Source organism: Lissotriton vulgaris, chromosome 7 (assembly GCF_964263255.1).
Source record: "Lissotriton vulgaris chromosome 7, aLisVul1.2, whole genome shotgun sequence".
Classification (NCBI taxonomy): domain Eukaryota; kingdom Metazoa; phylum Chordata; class Amphibia; order Caudata; family Salamandridae; genus Lissotriton; species Lissotriton vulgaris.
In genome coordinates, this window is record NC_141695.1 from 1,714,328,807 (window position 1) to 1,714,348,119 (window position 19,313).

General features: G+C 43.9%; 1 protein-coding gene across 1 annotated transcript in view; it reads right to left on the minus strand.

Moving 5' to 3' along the window:
- The window catches only part of LOC147706377 (cadherin-like protein 26), a 290,718-nt gene extending 273,844 nt beyond the window's left edge, over positions 1 to 16,874 (minus strand). Inside the window, exon 1 of the mRNA XM_086932875.1 lies at positions 16,097 to 16,874. Coding sequence (XP_086789001.1) covers positions 16,097 to 16,135 — 39 coding nt within the window. The 5' untranslated portion in view covers positions 16,136 to 16,874. The remainder of the gene's footprint in view (positions 1 to 16,096) is intronic.
- Between the last annotated feature and the right edge of the window lie 2,439 nt (positions 16,875 to 19,313).

The following is a 19,313-nucleotide window of genomic DNA, read 5'->3' on the forward strand; positions in this document are numbered from 1 at the left end:
ATAATTATATATGTTAATTATGTAATTAAATTCGAATCATTAAGTTAAGTTTTAGGTGTGGGTTGTGGAGTTTGTAGGACTATAGGGTGGAAAGTAATCCAATTATAATTTATTTTTAATTATTATTAATTATTTAATTGTTAATTATGTAAATTGTGTAATTAATTAGATTTTTTTGTGTGGGTTGTGGTTTTTGTAGGGGTAAGAGTTTAAAGGAAATGCATTATAATAATTAATAATGTTAATTGTTTTATTATTATTTAATTGATAATTAATTATGTAACGTGTATTATTAAGATATGTTTTATGTTATATATCAGATGTAGATTGTGATTTGTAGGGGTGAATGGAGGGAAGTTAAATATAATTAATGTATTATTAATGGTTATAAAAAATATTTTTGACAATTAATTGTGCCAATCGAGAATGTATATTTAGCAATGTAAGCCAAGCCATGTAGGGTTCCAGAACCATGCGTCTCCAGTCTTCAGTCTGTCACGACATGAGTGTTGCCAGCCAGACTATTTTTTTGTCTGAGGGCCACTGTCTTTAGAAAATAGGTGAGCGGGGCAGCAATATGGAAAGCAGATGGGGCAGAAACAACTGGTGGTGCCACGAGTGTTGAGCCATAGCAAAACAGGGGTTGAGCAGCAGAAGCAACACAGGCGATTGGGTGGGGGAAAAACATAGGGGCGTAGGTGTGGAGAATCAAAACTTGAGCATGGGTGGAGGATTAAATGGGTGAAAGAGAGCAATGTGGAGCTGCAGGGAGAAAGCCCACTGGCAAGAAAGGCAGTCATGGGAGTGAGGGAGAAGCCACTGGTCATGTAAGAGGAGCACAGAGTGTGGTGGTGCAGGAAAAGAAGCAGGCAGCGGAAAAAGACATGCATTCTAGTAAAGAGCTTAAACAAAAAGAAAAAAGTAGCGCATGAAATTGCAAGCAGCGTAAGGACACAGAAATGTGGGCATGTTCAGGAATAGGGCCAATCAAGAAGCGGAAGGAAAGCTCACATAGCTAACGAATAAGAAGCAAGATGTGAGAATGACAATGAAGCCAACCAATGTTAAGAAATGGGCAGGCTCTAGATCCACTGTATGAGAACAATATGTTCTTGCAACCGACACCGCATGCACTGGCTTAGGCAAGATCTAAAAGGCAGCCACACAGCAAGTGTGCACCTTTTGTTTGTGTTAAATGACATTTGGCCTGGAAAAAGTTGGCCTATTTTTTCCCATTTTTTAAAGAAAATTGTATTGAAACACCATAAGAATATGCCGTTCCAAACCCACCTAAAGTATGCTTGCAGCACTGTGGCTCTACCTCACAGGCCCCACCTCATCGCAGAACAAGCTGTAACTTGCAAGAGCCCCTTTGTGTAATTTGTGTAACCTTCTAAAGCGCTTCACCCACTTGTCAGCAGTAGTAAACGCTAAGTAAATGCTAGCACAATACAATACAATACAACCGCTCGCCACGGGCATGGGTTAAGGAGATTGCAAATTTTTAGTAGTTTGGTGTGTCGACGTGTGTGCATTGAGTGCAAAGTGGCGTTAAACAAACAGCAATGGGCTCTCTGGACAAGACAATCCTTCCGTACATAGGTAAGCAGGGCATTTCAATGGAGTCCTTTAGAGAGTATGTGGTTCTATTTTTGTGCAGTTGTAAGCCAGTGGCATAAAAAACTTGAGGGGAGTGGGCTGGAAAGTTCACGGAGGGAGCCCTCCACACTCCAGACCAAGTCAGGCGCTTTAAGGCCAAGGGCCCCACCATCCGTGCACAGTTCTGATGGGGCCAACTGGAGCTCAGGGTCTGCTGGGCCTATTGTCAGGGCCGGACTGGGAACCAAAACTGGCCCTGGCAAAGTGCTCGGCCGCCACCCCTGCACCCCTAGGGGGTCACGGGTGCCGCTGAGATTTTTGCCAGGGCCGGTTTTCGGCCGATTTTGTTACAGGGACGATTTCCCTCCCATTTTGGTGCAGAAGTCGACCCGTTTGGCCCATATCCTGAGATCTCCGCCATTTCTGGCAAGACTATCCTTGAAACACATATTCCCTCATCACCCGGCTGGGTTCAGCGGTTGTAGTTTTTATCGGTATGCTGAACCTTGTTCCATCCATGGGAAAGCTCAAAGAGTACCTCTCCTAAAATGCGGTTTTGCAGGTCATTGGTATCAGGATTGCTGCGCCTTTATCTCTCCCTTAAACCACTGCTTCCCCTAACATTCAGTTCTTAGAGACTTCTATGTCAGTCGCCATCTACTGCGGGACCTGCCGTTCTCCGTCCTGAAGGGTTAGATGCTGATCAGTTACTTCCCTCCGATACGCTGGGATATGCTGTTGTTTGCCCAGAAACCTTGGAATTGAGTTAAATTTCACCCTCTTGATAATTTGGAGGACCTTGATGGCCACACATATTTGAATGACTGGCGCCCTGATGAAGGAATTCCCCACTGTGGCATTTTTCCGAAACGCGCGTATGCGCTTTTTTCTGTCTGGCTGTTGAGAATGTGTTTGTAGTTGGTTGTACCCTGGTGGATGTTTGATTTATGAATGTGTTGGTGCTTGATTGTATGAGTGATGTATGTACATAAAATGTTTTTAATGTCCCTTGATGTTCTGGGCTGACGTTATATGAATTATATATGTCGATATATTTACTGAAGTAATGGAGTTTTTTACAAATATATATATACATGACAATAAAATGATTGTTTATATTGGAACCTATTGGTCTATTAGAGTAATGGGAACTTCCCTTTCATGTTGTTATATTTACAGGGACGATTTCGCCCTGTAACAAAAACGGCCCCCACGGGCCCAAAACCGCCCCCCCTCCCCACCCTGCGGCGCACCGGGGGATTGCCCGGTGCACACTACGGCCAGCCGCGCCTGCCTATTGTTACGCCACTGTTGTGAGATACTTTTGTTGCAATTCTTGCTCTGCCTGAAGAATGATGCCTTCCACGGATCGTGTGGTGCAAATTGTGATTCTAAGCAGCTAAATTAAAAACAATCACAGTGATCTATATAAAAAAGGAGGGGCAAATTGTGTAGAAGGCGTTTTGTATCTATAGTGGGAGAAATGAAATGAAATACCAGTATTTTTGTAAAGCTCACAGCTACCTCCGAAGTGGTGTCCCGGCGCTGGGGGCCCTCTGGAAGATTAAGCAAGATATTGCCCAGAGTCACATGGTACAGGGCTAACCTGCCTCCAGGGATCGAACCGTGAACCCCATAGTCCGGAGTCAGGCCACCCTGGCCGCTGTGCCACACCTCTCCCACAAGCCTAGCAAAGGTGCCTCGGGCACTGACACAAATAAGGAAAATGCCCCATCCCAATTTTGGCAGTAAAACAGCTATATTTGGTTCGAGGGGGTACGTTAAACACCCTGGGCCCAGGCATCACTGCGCCTGTTGCACTATTAAAGCTACACCCGCATACAGTGCATCATACAACCGTGGCTGGTGCCTCTAATAATGGGCTGACCACATTACATGGTGGCACTTTCGACCTCAAAGAGTATGGTTTGAGCTGCCACAAACAGAACATGAAAAGCAAGGCAGAAGAAGAACGGCTTAAATGTGCATTGATGTAGGTATGTTTTAAAGCACCGCAAACCACCGTAAAACCACTTCACAGCGCTTTCATAAAGTTCAGTCAGTGAAATGTAGATATTGCGACACAAAGGGGTTAGGTACTGATGTTTTTGAAATCAAAGGCGAGTCATTTCTCAATGGGCGGAGCTTCTTGGTGTCTGAAAGCATTCTAGAGGCGCTGGGGTTTCCAGCATCCTAGACAAAAGCGAAGTTTGCTGCTAGATTGCTCCCCGTGCACACAAAAATACATTTTTGGGCCATTTGCTAGAAAAATATGGCACGGAATGTGTTGCATAACAAGTCTATAAAAGAATCATATCCCCATGTACATTGATTTTCCATGCCATCTATATTACCTCTCCTAGATACCTCATTTTATCAATCCTGCTCCATAATTTGGTTTTTCTCAGAGGGGACTAGATACCAGTTTCGAACTGGGGTAAAAAATATGCCTAGGCGCCAAAATAAAAGTGGCCCCCATTAGTAATTCAGATAGCTAAAAAAAAGTGGCCCACGTTGGCAAATCAGGTCAGTTTTGAACTTCTAAAGACACACTGTATGGGTATTTTACAAGGTATGGGAGACGACATGCATTTTTCCACGCTGCAGGCCATGTTTATGGTAACACCAGGGAAATCAACCCTAAAAACTGGCTCATCTGGCCACAAAACAGGCCCGGGAACTGATTAAGAAAAACGCCCTACACACTTACTTGTGAGACCAGCCCATCAGCACTGCCTGATTGCTCTGTAGGCCAATCCAACCCTGGAAGCTACCATTGGTTCAGCAGGTGCAGCGGCACCGGCCTGCAGAGCCCTGAGGGGCCCATTGAACATATATCATTAGACCAACAGTAGTCAAAGGGGCTATTATCTTTGCTTGCACCAGGGCCCATGGCCTCCTCGCTATACAACTGCTTTCGCAGCAGCATACCTCTCAGAGTGCTCTGTATATATTCAAATGGGTCTGTGTAGTCCAGTGCGCTATTGGGTCACAACATCTTTGTATGCCTCCTTTGCAATGCCTCTTGGCCTAAAGATCACTTATGCACTCAGCCAACAGCTAAGCACAGTACAAAGCGCCACACGTAGACCAAGGGCAGGACCGACTATTAAAAGGAAGTGAAACCAGCAAAGGGGCATACTCATAGGTGCCAGTTAGTGTATTCAGGGATTGAGGTTGATGCTCCTGACATGCTGTTTGGTACCCCTGGCACCATCCTTGCCACCCTTTGCTTCAGCAGGCCAGTCGGAAGCTTTTAAGGGGCCCAACAGGGCTCGAGTCGGGGTACCACGCGGGTGGACGTCGTCCCCCCTGCAAAGATGCCCTTGCTGAGGAATAAAGTGTATTCTGGCCATTAACTGCATACAAAAACATACCCAATATAAAGACATTAACCTTCCATAAGCCTTTTTAACCCCTCCCCTGCTGATGATGGAACCACTCCGTCATCAGCCGCGGTCGCGCTGTGCTGATGATGGAGCGGTTCCGTCACGGCCCGCTCGGAACGCCTGCGCGGCGCGGATTCCGCGCCTGCGCTGAACGTTCTATTGAGCGGGCGGGGCCATGACAGAACTGCTCCGTCATAAGCACAGCGCAACCGCGGCTAGTGACGGAGTGGTTCCGTCACCAGCATGCGCCCGCCGCTCTTCCGCCCCGCCCCCTTAGCACTGCGGCGGAATAGCCGCCGCAGTGAAGGGGTTAAAAGAAGACTACTCACAGCAGACGGTGCACAGAAGATGAGTGCACGCTACTGCTACCTCTGCAACAGAGGGCAGACTTTGGGCCAGTACACAAGACTCTTAAGAAGCGTGTGTCGCAGCTGCCTTGGACAGGAACTACCAGCCCCAATGCACCTCCATTAATAGAAGTCTATGTTTTTTACCTTTCGTGACATCACACTCAGTCGTGACGTCACCCCATGTCTTTGAGCGTCCCATTTCTATGTTTTACCTTTTGTGACGTCACTTCCTGTCATGGCGTCACTTCCAGTCTTTGAGTGTGCCCCCACTTCTTTAATTAGGACTTGTGCCCTGGGGCCCAGGTCCATAATGTTAAGTGGGCCCTTTTAGGAATCCATTCTGGTGCATTAGGGCCTCGTTCAAAGTAACTACAATTCCATTGGACACATTTTGGCAGCGGTGGCTCCTCCTCTATGGGTGGGGACTGTCGCGCCCCAACCCAAAAAAGACAGGAAAGGAGAAAAAAACAACCCTCGTTTTATTTCTCCTTTCCTGCTTTTTTTGGGGGACGGGGCCTGGGGGATGACGGCACTGAGAGGATTCGTAGTGCACTCCCTTCACTGCGCATCATGGTTCGGTGGTCTCCCACTGGCCAAACCATCATGCGCAGTGAACCTCTCTCCAACCCTAGATGCATTGCTGGGGTTGTAAGGAGCAGGCACAGACTCACAGTCTGTCCTGGGGTGCTAATGAAGGGCACTCAGACCAATCCTGAAGCTGCTGTCATGTGAGAGCAACTTCAGGATTGGCCGCAGAGAATTCTGGGAGTCTCTGCCTGAAGTACAGGAACACCTGGGGGACACAGTAAGGTTTTTTTTCCTGGTTTTTTTTCCATTTTGTCCCCTCACTTTGCGACCCCTAAGCCCCCTCGCCCCCCCCCCCTCTCCTCATCCCAAACACGGCTGCTACTGTATTTATTTATTTTTTAAGAGCTTTATTGAAGCAAATAACAACAAAGGTACAGTATTATACCAACAATTATGAACGAAATGCATAATATGTCAACTAGAGTATACAAGCAAGGAAAAATGAAAAACTGCCTTTATCAAAAACTAAAACCAAAGGCTAAGGACACTACTGAAAAGTTATGTACCATAGCTAAGTAAATGGGAGCACAATACAACAGCTCAAGAGGGCATGGGTGAAGGGGACTGCAAGTGTTTAGGGGTTTGGTGTGTCGACGTGTGTGCATTGAGTGCAAAGTGGTGTTAACCAAACAGCAATGGGCTCTCTGAATAAGACAATTCGGGCATTTCAATGAAGTCGTTGAGGGGGCTGCAGCCTGCCATGGAACTTTGAGGACGCTCCAGTGAAGGGTGGCATCTAGCAGTGGCAGGTGCTACCTGCCTCGTCATGAATAAATCATAAGGGCAGGTTAGACCTGCTTTCGCCGCTTTTGTGATATATAAATACATTTAGGAGTGGCAGCGCAGGGCTCGGAGAAGAGTGGAGCCTGGTGTAACAGTTCTGGCAGCACCCCCCTTGTGACTACCCAAGGTCACAGGGGTCATGAAGGTTGCAAAAGGAAAAGAAAGTAAATACAGCTTAAATTCCCTCTGTGCTCTGTGAAATTTGCCCTCCTTCCCAAGGGGCACTCAGCAGCAAATATGAGACAGGGAGGGCAAGGTCTGGAGAAATGCCTCACTTTGTGCTTTCAAAGAGCATGTGATTTCCCTCCCACTTACCCAGGTGCTTTTGTTATCTATTTTCAAGTATATACTTTTAGTCTCCCTAATGCATGTGCTGGTACTCGTTGTGCTGGTGGGTACTTTTGCATTGTTCTCGCATGTGCTAAAGAACATGCAGTGCTCACAAATCTGAGCGCTTTCTGGTTCTTTTGTAAATTATTTATGTTAGGTGATTTGTATGGGGCACACCCTTCCTCTAACACGATTGTGTGACCCTTTTGAAAGTCTTGGTAACTTTTCATAACTTATCATATCAGACTGGAGTCTTGTTTATGTGGTGAAGCTGTGTTTCGGGTATAGTGTTCTGGTCTGTCTCTCGGTTGGTGGCAATGTCTTGTGGTTTGAATTGTAGGTGGGTGATTTTGCGTCAGACAGGAGTGGTTGAAGCCTTTCACTGCTCGTATGGGCATTTTGTAGATCAGTGTACATGCCTGTTGCTTGAATGGGGAAAAGCACCAAGGAATGTGTGCAAGATATGCCTATATCTAACTTGGGACAAAGTCAAAAATAAAGAACTCTAGTCTGACAACTACCAGACTGGAGAACCTCAGTCAAACGAGAATAGCATTTTCTCGAAAAAAACTAAAGAAATTTAGAAAACCAACATCAGAAAAAGAGAAACTACAAGCTGAACACACAATAACGAATGGTAACAAAGTCTCAGGATATTGGACAAGGGAAAATATATTGAAAGAGGTAATAAGGCTGATTTAGAATTTAGCAGCGAGGGTACTCCGGCGCCGCTGCGAATGAGTTCCCTCTCTGCCTAACTCACTGCTCGACCACTGGATTTAGAGGTGGACGACCAACAGCATGTCAATGACAGAGTCTACTCCAACTCAGTCGCCAACATATTCCTGGCTCTGACCACCAGGTGAAAAAAAAAACCACACTAGGGTAGAAAACTTCTGCTTTACAAGTTTGTTTTTGAAAAAAGTTACATTTTGTAAAAGTGTGACAGCTGGCTGCCATGTTTTATGGAGAGAGCAGTCTGTCAAACTTTTAGAACATTGTCAGGACCCACAGGGATGGTGGGATTCACCAAAGTTAAGAGATGTCTGATGGGCTGGCAGACATCTCTGAATTTGGGGCATGGTATGAGTGTCAGGGGGACGGAGTAATTTACTCCGCCCGTCCTCCAAAGTCTAAACCAGGCCGAGGTGTTCAGGACTAGGTGGGCTCAAGGTATCAGGGTAACAGTAATTCTAGGGCTATAAGGGTGTACTCAGTGGGTAGCAGTATTAGGGCATGAGTAAGGTAGTGATAACAAACAGACGTATTGGTTAGTATATTACAGTATTGACAGGGAAAGAGTATGGTTTAGGGACAGTTAGAGGTACACTGCATAAGATGGGTACAAAGCAAGGGTAGGGGTAGGGCTAGAGTTACTAGGGAATAGGCAGGATGTAGAGGTGGTAGGGTGTAGGCAGGGACACTGAAATCCTGCAGCAATTGAGGACTAAATTATGTGGAAGGCTTGAGTAAATTACAAGAAATTGCATATTATGCAGAATAACGCAGCACATCCTGTGCAGGTATTACTTTGCTATTTTGTAGTTTAACACATTAATACTGTCTTAATACTGTCTGGGAAAATTCTATTCTTCACTTCACTAGTTTCAGTTTCACACCTGAATACAGCAGCACCCAATTAAAATGGGGATAGATAACCTTCGCAAACGGCAGGCTACTGCACAGCAACAAGAGACGATACGTTTGATCCATTTGAGCTAAATACAAACTTTTTGTTGTAATCTGCAAAGTATGCTGGATGGAGGAATATGTGGCATGTGTTGTAGTTCCATAATTATGTGGAAAGCACTTTAGCCACTGAATCATATTGTTGTGGCATTGGGTGTGGGTAGTGAAAGAGATGCTCTGGTATAGGTGAGGGTTGAGATACAAGGTAATGTGTAAGGGAGTAGGTGCAAAGTTACTGGCATGAGTAGAGAACAGGGTGAAGGAAAATTAACAAGGTAGAGGGAAAGATGGGACAGCCAGCCGGTGTGTAAGGAAGAGCAATAAAGAGGAGAAAGAAGCTGGGAGTGAATGGGGGTGCGTGAATGGGGCTCAAGTGGAGGTAAGACAAACAAGGGATCTTTGTGACCCAGATTAAAACAGAATGCAGAGGGCTTAAGGGCTTTCCTCAGGATGAATCTGAAATTTGGGAATGCCATTAGTTTTGAAAAAAAATAGGGGAAAGGTTTGTGGAGAAAGTTTCTGTGCAACAAATGTTCACGATGATCCCATTAAAGAGTTGAGTAATGGCTTTGTACAGTGGCCCCACTGCTCCCTGAACAGTGAAATGACCCCAGAACACATACATGTGGTGCCTTTGTTCAGTTACGTAACATACCACAGGTCTAGCTCTAAGGGGAAGCAGAGCACATGCGTGCTGTAGCTGGTGCACCTTGGATACGACGTGCTACAGTAGGACATATGCGATCTGATTGAGAATGGGTTACAGAAACCAGGATGGGACAGAGGAGGGGGGCAGCCTGGGTTAAGGCCACAAGATAAGCAGTGTTTTAATACCTATAATGTTATAATGCCTGTAATGAAGACAAACCTTCATAAACAAAATGATTGGGCAAAGCATGCACAGAACTCTACCCAAAATGTATCCCTGCAGTACAAAATATATTAGACTTCAGGTCTAAGTTTACCTTTGTGAATCGGGCTGATGGTTCCAAAGAAGAGGTGTGGCGCTGTGGCCAGGGCGACTGACTCCGGAATCTGGGGATCACGGTTCGATCCCCGGTGCTGGCAGCAGATTAGCCCATCACCATGTGACTCTGGGCAATAGCTTGCTTAATCTTTCCGACGGCCCCCAGTGCCTAGAGACCCTTACAGGTGATTGTTCGCGCTTTACATATGTGGATTATTGTTATTAATACATGAATTGCCAGCAACAAAAAAAGCAATGTTTACGAAAACATTCATTATTTAAATTTTAAAAATAACTTTCCTTTTTTACTACTTTAAGAAGAGTAGGCTCAGAAAGAAGCATCCGTTTTACTTTCAGCTTCCAATAGAGGGAGCACAGAAGTGCCACTTGGAAGCCTCGCCTGCAGCCGGGGGTGGTTCATGGTAATGGGCCAGTTCCAGGTTGCACAGGTGTTTTCAGGTGTACTGGCAGGACGCCTGGGCTGCCACTGAGGCAGGAGACATCCCAGGTGGTTACACAGAGCATCGGCCATGGCTGCCTCCTGCCAGCGCGTGCCGCGGGCTGTCAATCTCGGGTGAATCCTCTAGACCGCCTCTATCGTTTATAACAGTCACATTCATGTAAAGTGTTTGCGCTCTGTTCCTCAGTCCTGTCCCCAGGAGATAAGAGCATCCCACTGGCCCCTCATACACAATATAATACATGTCTACTATACTTGTTATCTATGTTGTGAACATTGACTGCTGTAAAGCGCTCTGACTCAGATGCTCTGTATGGACGAGTTATCTTTGATGTGAACATTTACTGTTGTAAAGCGCTCTGATACCTTCGGGTCTAGCTAGCGCTATATAAAACTCTCAAATAAATAAATAAACACCAAAACTCCTCCTCCTAGACCGCACTGCAATTCAACATTCATTCAACCACGGAATAGCAGGCCGCCCTTCCACAAGGGCACTTCTGCACCTCGTGCACGGCGTGATGTGTAAATAATACATGCAATACGGGTTCATTTTCAGAATAAGATACTGTGTTGAAATAAATTATTCATATTGCACATTCCTCTCTCAGGTGTGGCTGCAAAGCTCTGAACAGATGAAGTTTCAGTTTTACTTGTATTAGAATCTTTATGAGGTGTGTATGCATGCGTGTGGTTGTGTGTGTATGTGGCTGTGTGTGTGTGCAAGTGTTGGCAGTGTGTGTGTGAGTATGTGGGTGGTTGTGCATGTGTGTGTGGTTGGGTCTGTGCGTCTGTGCAAGTGTATGAGTGTGGTTGGTTGTGTGTGTGTGTGGTTGTGTGTCTGTGTGTGTGAGGTTGGGTGTGCGTGTGTGTGGTTATGTGTGTGTGTGCATGCATGCGTGCGTGTATGTGTGTTGGGTGGGTGGTTTTGAGGCACCATCTTTCAACACTGCTCACTTCTACAGTCTGCAGATGAACTGTGGAGCCAGTAATTGGATTGTAAATATGTACTTATGTCACATGTGTGTCTGTCTTCGCCATTCATCCTCCCACATGACGGAGTCCTTAATCCTCACTGCGGTCTCGCTGCTTTTGGTCTATGTTGACCATCTTCGCAGACTATTAACTTGTGTACTGTAATTGTCTTCTTACGCACTTTTCTGTTTGACATACTGTGGCTCCTATGTAAATTAATATATATGTAGCATTGCACCGCTCCTTGCTGAGAGCAGCTGTTACCATTCCATATGAGGTTGGGCTCTAGTCCGACACTCAATTCCACAATATGCTTCCACCAAAAAAGTCTTCCTACCTCTTTCCCCATTTTAGCCTCAACAGCAGTTCTAGTCAATGACTCTATGTTACAGAACAGTTGTATGACAACCTCGATACAGGGGTTAGTAGGGCATGGGCAGTGCTTAATTTGAGACAGTGGTTTCCAGTGCTTGGCACCGGCACTTATTTGCCGACTCCGGCACTTAATTGCCGAAGCTGCACGTATGACAGCTGCCACATGGTGGCGTTCTTTGTGTAATTTAAACATGAGCAGAAAAACAGCTGTCTGTTGATTCAATATACATTAAAAACAACTAATACCCGACTCCCAGGCCATTCCTAAAGATTTGGCAGCCTTAAACAGTCTGAATTATCGCGCTTGCAGCAGTGTGATGGTTAGTAGTTGTGTAAGTACAGTGGCAATGTGTGGTGCAAACTGCAATGGCATCCTGTCAAATTAAGTACTGGGTATGGGGGGCATTTTGGGGGGTGAATGATGGAAAGATTGACTATCGAAGGCTGGTCTCATATAACAGCTTTGTACTGTTCATTATTTACCCAAACAATGCATGACTTTGGAAATTGTGATCTCACTAATACACACAGGGCTTTAAATGGAAATATAGGAGATAGGAGTACTGGTACACATGTTTGCTCCTGAGAAGTGCCTGAACTCTCCCACTAAATGTACAGTAGCACTGCTAAGAAGTGCCTGAACTCTACCACTAAATGTATTGCAGCACTGCTAAGATATGCAAGTACGCTCCCAGTAAATGTATTGCAGTGGTACAGAGACGTGCTGGAACTCTCCTACTAAGTGTATTGCAGCAGTGCTGAGAAGTGCCGGAACTCTCCCACTGAATGTACTGAAGCACTGCTGAGAAGTGCATGTACTTTCTCATTAAATGTATTGAGGCAGTGCAGCAAAGTGTAGGTGCTCTCCCATTAAATTCATTGCAGCAGTGCAGAGAAGGGCAGGTACTCTCCCGTTAAATGTATTGCAGCAGGGCTGAGAAGTGCAGGTACTCTCCCATTAGATGTATTGCAGAAGTGCTGGGAAGAGTAGGTACGCTCCCATTAAATGTACTGCAGCAGTTCTGAGAAGTGCTGGTGCTCCACTATTAAATGTATTGCCGCAGTGCTGAGAAGTGCAGGTACTCTGCCATTAAATGTATTGCAGCAGTGCTGGGAAGTGCACGTGCTCTTATATCAAATGTATAGCAGTAGTGAGGAGAAGTGCAGGTACTATTCAAATTAGAGTAGAATAGGTACTTAGTATTGGTGAGTACCTTTCCCATTTAAAGCACTGATTACATATATAAGGTTGGTGTTCATCCAATGGGAGGGTCTTTTGAAATGATCAAGGACAATATTACAGTAACTTCACATCAGGCCAAAGACATCAGAGAACATCCATTTGCTCCATTTGTGTTGTTTATGATGTAACGAATCTGCACAAAGAATGTAAACCAATGTAAACAATGTAAACACAATAACTTTACACTATTGCTGCTTTAAAAAATAATAGATAAAGAAATAAAATGTATCCACGTTATCAAGGTCCAAATAATGTTTTCCCAAGCCCTATTACAAAAAAAGTAAAGGTTTACAAATGGGTTTGCCTAGTTTTTATTCAGTTGTTTATGTAATACTTTTTACAGCAGTGCAAAGTTTCTGAAATACTGACAAGGGTCTTTTCAATTTTAGCATAGAAATGGTAACAATATGTCACTTTTACTTTAACTCTTAGGCCCTCATTACTAGTCGTCCAGAGTGTACAGCTTTTTGTCGCTCAGCCTATGGGACTTAGGGCCAGATGTAGGTCGCCAAATACCGGGGCCGGTATTTGGGATTTGACATGTAGGTGGCCTTAATTTTACCGATTCGGTAAATTTACCGATTCGGTAAAATACCGAATCGGTAAAGTTACTGAATCGGTAAATCCAGATCAAGGCCCATAGGAATCAATGACAATTACTGAATCGGTAAATACCGATTCGGTAATTACCGAATCCTACCGATTCAGTAAAAAATACAGAATTTTTAGCTACATCTCATTTACCGAATCTAGAATACCGAATCGGTAAAATTCGGTATTTTAGCGTCGGTAAATGAGGATTACCTACATCGTGCCCTTAGTCCTCAATGCACCAAAACCCGCATAATCCAATATTTAATAATAATTTAATAATAATTAGGAGGCATTTGTGACACTATAAATTCTTTCATTTTCTGTCTACTACAAAGTTAGGTTTTACCAGCTACTTATAGGATGCTTTTCCACACTTGATCTTCTGCCACCTTGGGCGCTCCAACCACCTTCCAACAAGTGTGGTTTATGCGGTGTGTATCCGGAGACTCAGTCACACCTACTTTGCATCTGCCCTCGTTTAATAAATGAACGAAGAAATCTTCTTCAACGGCCCCTGATTAAACAAGGATTACGGTCAGTCCAGACTTCCGCAGTCGTATTTCTCCTGAGAGGAGCGCATCCCTAAGTAATAGTAAGCCTCATAAAATACCTGAATACAGTGGACAAAGCATTGAGGAACACAGCTTCAGCAATTGTATATCCCCTAGGAACGCAGCCTCCCTTTGAGCAGAAGCCATCCGCAGAAAAAGACCTACATGTGGAGATAGCAGTCAGGCTGCTAGAGGAAAGTTGTCATCTTTAGCCTGATTTTACCTGAAAATAGCATTGGATGATGGTTTTAATGGGACGACCTTAACTAACCTGCAGTCATCAGGAATATAACAAGCCATAAGGACACATTTAACTTCCATCCCTTGAGTGCGCTAAGCGCTTGTTTTAGAGCAGTAAAGTTCCACGGCCTCTGTGCTTGTTTTACATCAACAGCCCTCCTAGCTCTTACAGGGTCGAACTGGCCTATCGGGCAACCAGGCAGTACCCGACAGGGTGGTCTGACAGGTCACTGTTTGGCACTTTACCATTTTAACAATTTGGTGTTATTTGTAATTTTTATTCTGTTAATATTTATGAACATGGTTTTAACTGGATGCAATGTTTTTTTGTTATATGTATATTACTTTTATGGATGGAAATTCTTCCGAATAAAGTTTCTAAACTGAACCTGAAACAATGTGCGGGCCACTTTTTGGGCCGGTTTTGTAGCCAGTTGGGCCAATCTTTACTTTTTATTTCCCATGTATTATCATCTTATTAACTCGATGCTTTGATAATGTGGGCCACTTTTATTTTGGTGCTCAGGACTATATTTTGTCCCAGTCCGAACCTGTCAACGAATGTTTTAAGTGCAAATTATTTAATGATCTAATTCATATTGTATCATCAGTGATGGACAAGACACAGATATATATCTCGCCGCAGACACATTTTGATATAATGTACCAAATTCTCTTGTCTTTATTTACGTACAACAGTCATTCGTACAGCGATACGCCTATCCTTGCCATCAGTCCTGCACTAGACTTACACTTTATTATTTTAGACCACAGCACTTTTCTGAAATAAATATAAATATATATATATATATATATATATATATATATATATATATATATATATATATATATATATATATATATATATATATATATATATATATATATATATATATATATATATATATATATATATATATATGCCATTGCAGTAGTTCAAATATCTAGTGCTCATTTGCACATTTGCATAGGGTTTTCAACCCTTAGGTCAAAACTGTGGAATCGTTGATTTTTTTTGCTGATCAGTGATTCACGACAATCGGGATTCTGTAAATAGTTCTTTGTACTTTTTACTGGTCATCATATTGAGTTTCATCTGTTTTTAACATTCCTTAATCAAACAACAATTATGGTTGCGTAAACAGACAACTGCACTTTATACTGGCGATGACATTGAGGACTATCAGTTTTAGCATTTTTTAACTAAGAAACACGTCTCAGATTTGTAAGTCCTCTTGAAATCGTTGTGTTTGCACTTTAATGGGCTTGATTGTCTAAATATAGTAAATCTATCCATCTATCCGTCTGCCTATCTCTTTCTTTCTTTCTTTCTGCCAAGATTTAACCGGGCAAAATTGTGAGGTGTTAGCTGCAACGTAAAATAATTGCAGTATGTGCAGATACCGGAGGTACCACACACATCGGAATATATGAACCACACATATTGGAATATACAGACCACTTCTTACTAGGAGCCCAGAAATGCCCCGTCATTTGTGATTTCAGGAGTTCTGCTGAGGTAGCTGGTCTCTCTCTTCAGCAGAGAAAGTTTGCACTGGTGCACTAGAAAAGAGTGCAAATCGATTTTCACTAGTTGTGATTTCAGTGTGCTAGCGAAAGTAGCAAATTGTAATTGCACCAGGGAGCAGGCAGCGGAGTAATTTCACACTATTTGAAGATAAATAAATACAATACTTTGTTTTTTAAATCTTTGCCCGAGTGCAAACTGCCCTCTCTGATTTAGACAGAAGCACAAGGTTTTTCTCCACCCCGTGTAACACCCAAGTACTAAACGTGCACTACTGTTTTGCACGGATTGTTCTCCTTCAGACCGGTGTGAATGTCCGGGGATACCTCGGCTTACTTTTAAAAGAGACATAAATGAACACATTTGTCAGCTCTGGTCATCAGTGCTGGAACAACTGGAATTTCACAATGTGTAAGAGATAAAGTGAATACTTACCGCCAGGAGCAGGATGAATAGCCGGGTCAGCCCGCCCATATTCTGGCTGTAGGAGGAAGGACCAGCCGGCGTGGGCGGGTTTTCTTTAAATCCGACAGCGGGCACCAAGGTAACCTGCCTGGGAGGGTTGTGGTTGCCCTGGAATGGATGTCAGAGCTGGTGGCTGGTTACTGTCCCATCGCACCTGGTGGCTGTCCTGGGGACGCTTGGCACAGCTGCGAAATGTACTAAGGTCCCGGTATGCCCGGCAGAGCTCGCGACTGCTCCGTCTGCTGGAAGAGCTCGCGCCTCCTCTGGGGATTCCTGGGGGAGAAGGTGGTATCCCTCGTGGAGCTGTATTTCAGAGATGTGTCCCTCTCGGTGGATGCCTGGCAGCCCTGCCACAGGGAGAGCTGCTTTCTCTCCCAGGACTTCCTGGCACAGTCGATGCCTCCCCAAAGGATGCCCGGCCGGCAGGGCCGGCGTCTCTCCTAGAGTTGCCTGGCAGGGGTGAATTCCCTTTCCGCCCAAGAGCTGCCTGCACAAAGCTGAAGCCTGCGGAGCCGAGACTTCGATCAGGTTAAAGGCGGACTGATGAAGACAGACTCCGAGACTGAGCCCCGGGCAGCTTTGAGAAACCGGTCAGACCAGATCACACACCCTTCCAGAGCCCCACCCCCCTGCACTCCTCCCACGCCGATAATCCCCCCTGCCCCGTCCCGAAAACAGCCCTCAGCCCCGAGGAAACAAGACATAAAACAACAAGAAGCAACTATTCCTCGCACTGAAGCCCACACCCATTCCCACTGCTAATCACCAGCGATCAGCAGTCTGCATTGTTCTCCAGGCAGCTCTCCCACGAGTGATAACCCTCAAAAACAAGCATTTGCAATGCAATGGGTCTCGCCTTTGGAACCTTATATGTATTTAGCTATGCAGCACATTGGCCTGGGTGCTGAAACATCTCCTGTTCTTTAACATAGAAGGGAAGTAAGCACCAAACTGCAGAACATGCCAGGTATGGGAACACATGGAGAGAAATATTGCCTTTCAGCAGGAAATGGTATAGTCCAAAGCTTTATTTTTAATATAAAAGCAGGGCTTTCGGTGGTTATATCAATAAAAATACAAGATTGGAAAAAAATATTATTGTGTAAGGAAACTCGTGGAAGACAATTTCTGTGGACTGTAATCTAGAGAATGCTAAAGTGCTTCTGGTGTTTTACTGATCTCTACTGGTTGTTTTCTCTCAAAAAAGTTAAATAGAGGCAGTTGCCAGAAAAATAAACAAGCATTAGCATAGCCAATAGGTCTCGCTTTTGGGACCTTATAAGTATTTAGTTATGCAGCACAATATCCTCGGTGCAACAACATTAACTGTTGCATGGCTAAATATTTATAAGGTCCCAAAGGCGAGACCTATTGGCTATGCCTTGACAGTAAAACCACTAGACAAGGGGGGTAGCGTAGTACTTATGGACAGCCGTGATTATGATAACAGAATGTTCAAACTTTTAAACAATAGTGAACATTACAGAAAATCTAGCAGGGAAGAATGGCATATCTTAAAGGGAGACATAGGGAAAATGTTAAGACTGGCTAAAGATGATGATATTATATGTGAGGAAGAATTCGCATTTATGCTTAATACAGATCCTTTAATCCCGGCACTATATGGTCTTCCTAAAGTGCACAAGGATATCTTAGACCCACCCATGAGGCCCATAGTATCATGCATAGGGTCCCTCACTGAACCTTTAAGCAAGTATGTGGAGGTCTTTTTACAACCCCTAGTACAACAGCAAAAAGCCTATGTTAAAGATACGACCTCTATGATTAAAAAAGTAGAGGGATTAAGCTTTAATCCGGAGACACAAGTGTTGGTGACTTTGGATACCGAAGCACTATACACCAACATCCCCCAGGAGAGTACCATTGAGATCATGGAAGAAATTCTAAGTGATAATCAACAGGACCTAACATACCATCAAATATTCATTATAGATTGTATTACTCTGATCCTTAAAAATAATATTTTTATGTACAGGGACGACTTATTCAGACAGATCAAGGGTACCAGCATGGGGGCCACATGTGCCCCCAGTCTGGCATGTCTATATGTGTCCAGATTTGAGGATAAACACATCTATAATATAACCGCCCCATTCTACGAAAACATCTCTGAATGGGGCCGTTATATAGATGACATATTTTTTTATATGGACAGGAGAGATAGACACTCTTAAAGAGTTCCTCCTTTGGCTTAATCTGGGAGATGTGAATCTTAAATTTACATCACACATGAGTAAGCACTATGTGGAATTCCTTGATATTATCATCAAGCACACAGATGGCCACCTGACGGTGGAATTATATACGAAACCGTCAGACAGGAATAGTATGCTACACTTTGATAGTAACCATCCTGCATCACAAAAGAATAATATCCCATTCGGACAATTCCTTCGGTTAAGAAGAAATTGTACCTCGATACAGGATTATGAGACACATGCAACAAACCTGAAAATCAAATTCCTAGAGAGAGGCTACCCTAAAAGGATGGTGAGGCACGCCTATAAACGGGCGAAATATTTTAATAGAGAAATTTTTTTTATGCCAAAAAATGAAAATCACAGAAGTCCACAACTCATCGTGTTCGTAACAAACTTTTCACAAGTTAGTTACAAAGTAAAGAATATTATAAACAGAAATTGGCACTTAATCTCAGACAAAACACACATGCCAAACCCAAAGCCTATGTTTTCATATAGGAGAAATAGAACAATTAGAAATTCTCTTGTCCACACATATAGAGAAATGCCTAAGAACCTGCAGACAACTGTTGATGGCAACCCCTTACCAACAGGGACACACCCCTGTGCGGGATGTGTAAATTGTACCAGTATTATTAAAGGCAACAAAGTTACAGTTAATGACAGATCAGTACACATCAAAAGTTTCATCAACTGTAGGACAAAAAATGCAATTTACCTTATTCAATGCCCCTGTCAAAAATCATACGTAGGTGAGACATCCAGGGAAATCAGGCTACGACTAAACGAGCACCGATCAGCACTGAGAACAAATAAAATAGGAGCACCTCTTACTGAACATTGGAGGGTAGCTGGACATGCAATTGATGATTTGAAATGGTGCGGGTTAGAAAAAATAACTGGCAGTAAGAGAGGTGGTAACCAAGATGATAAGAGGAAAAGAAGGGAACAATATTATATGTCCA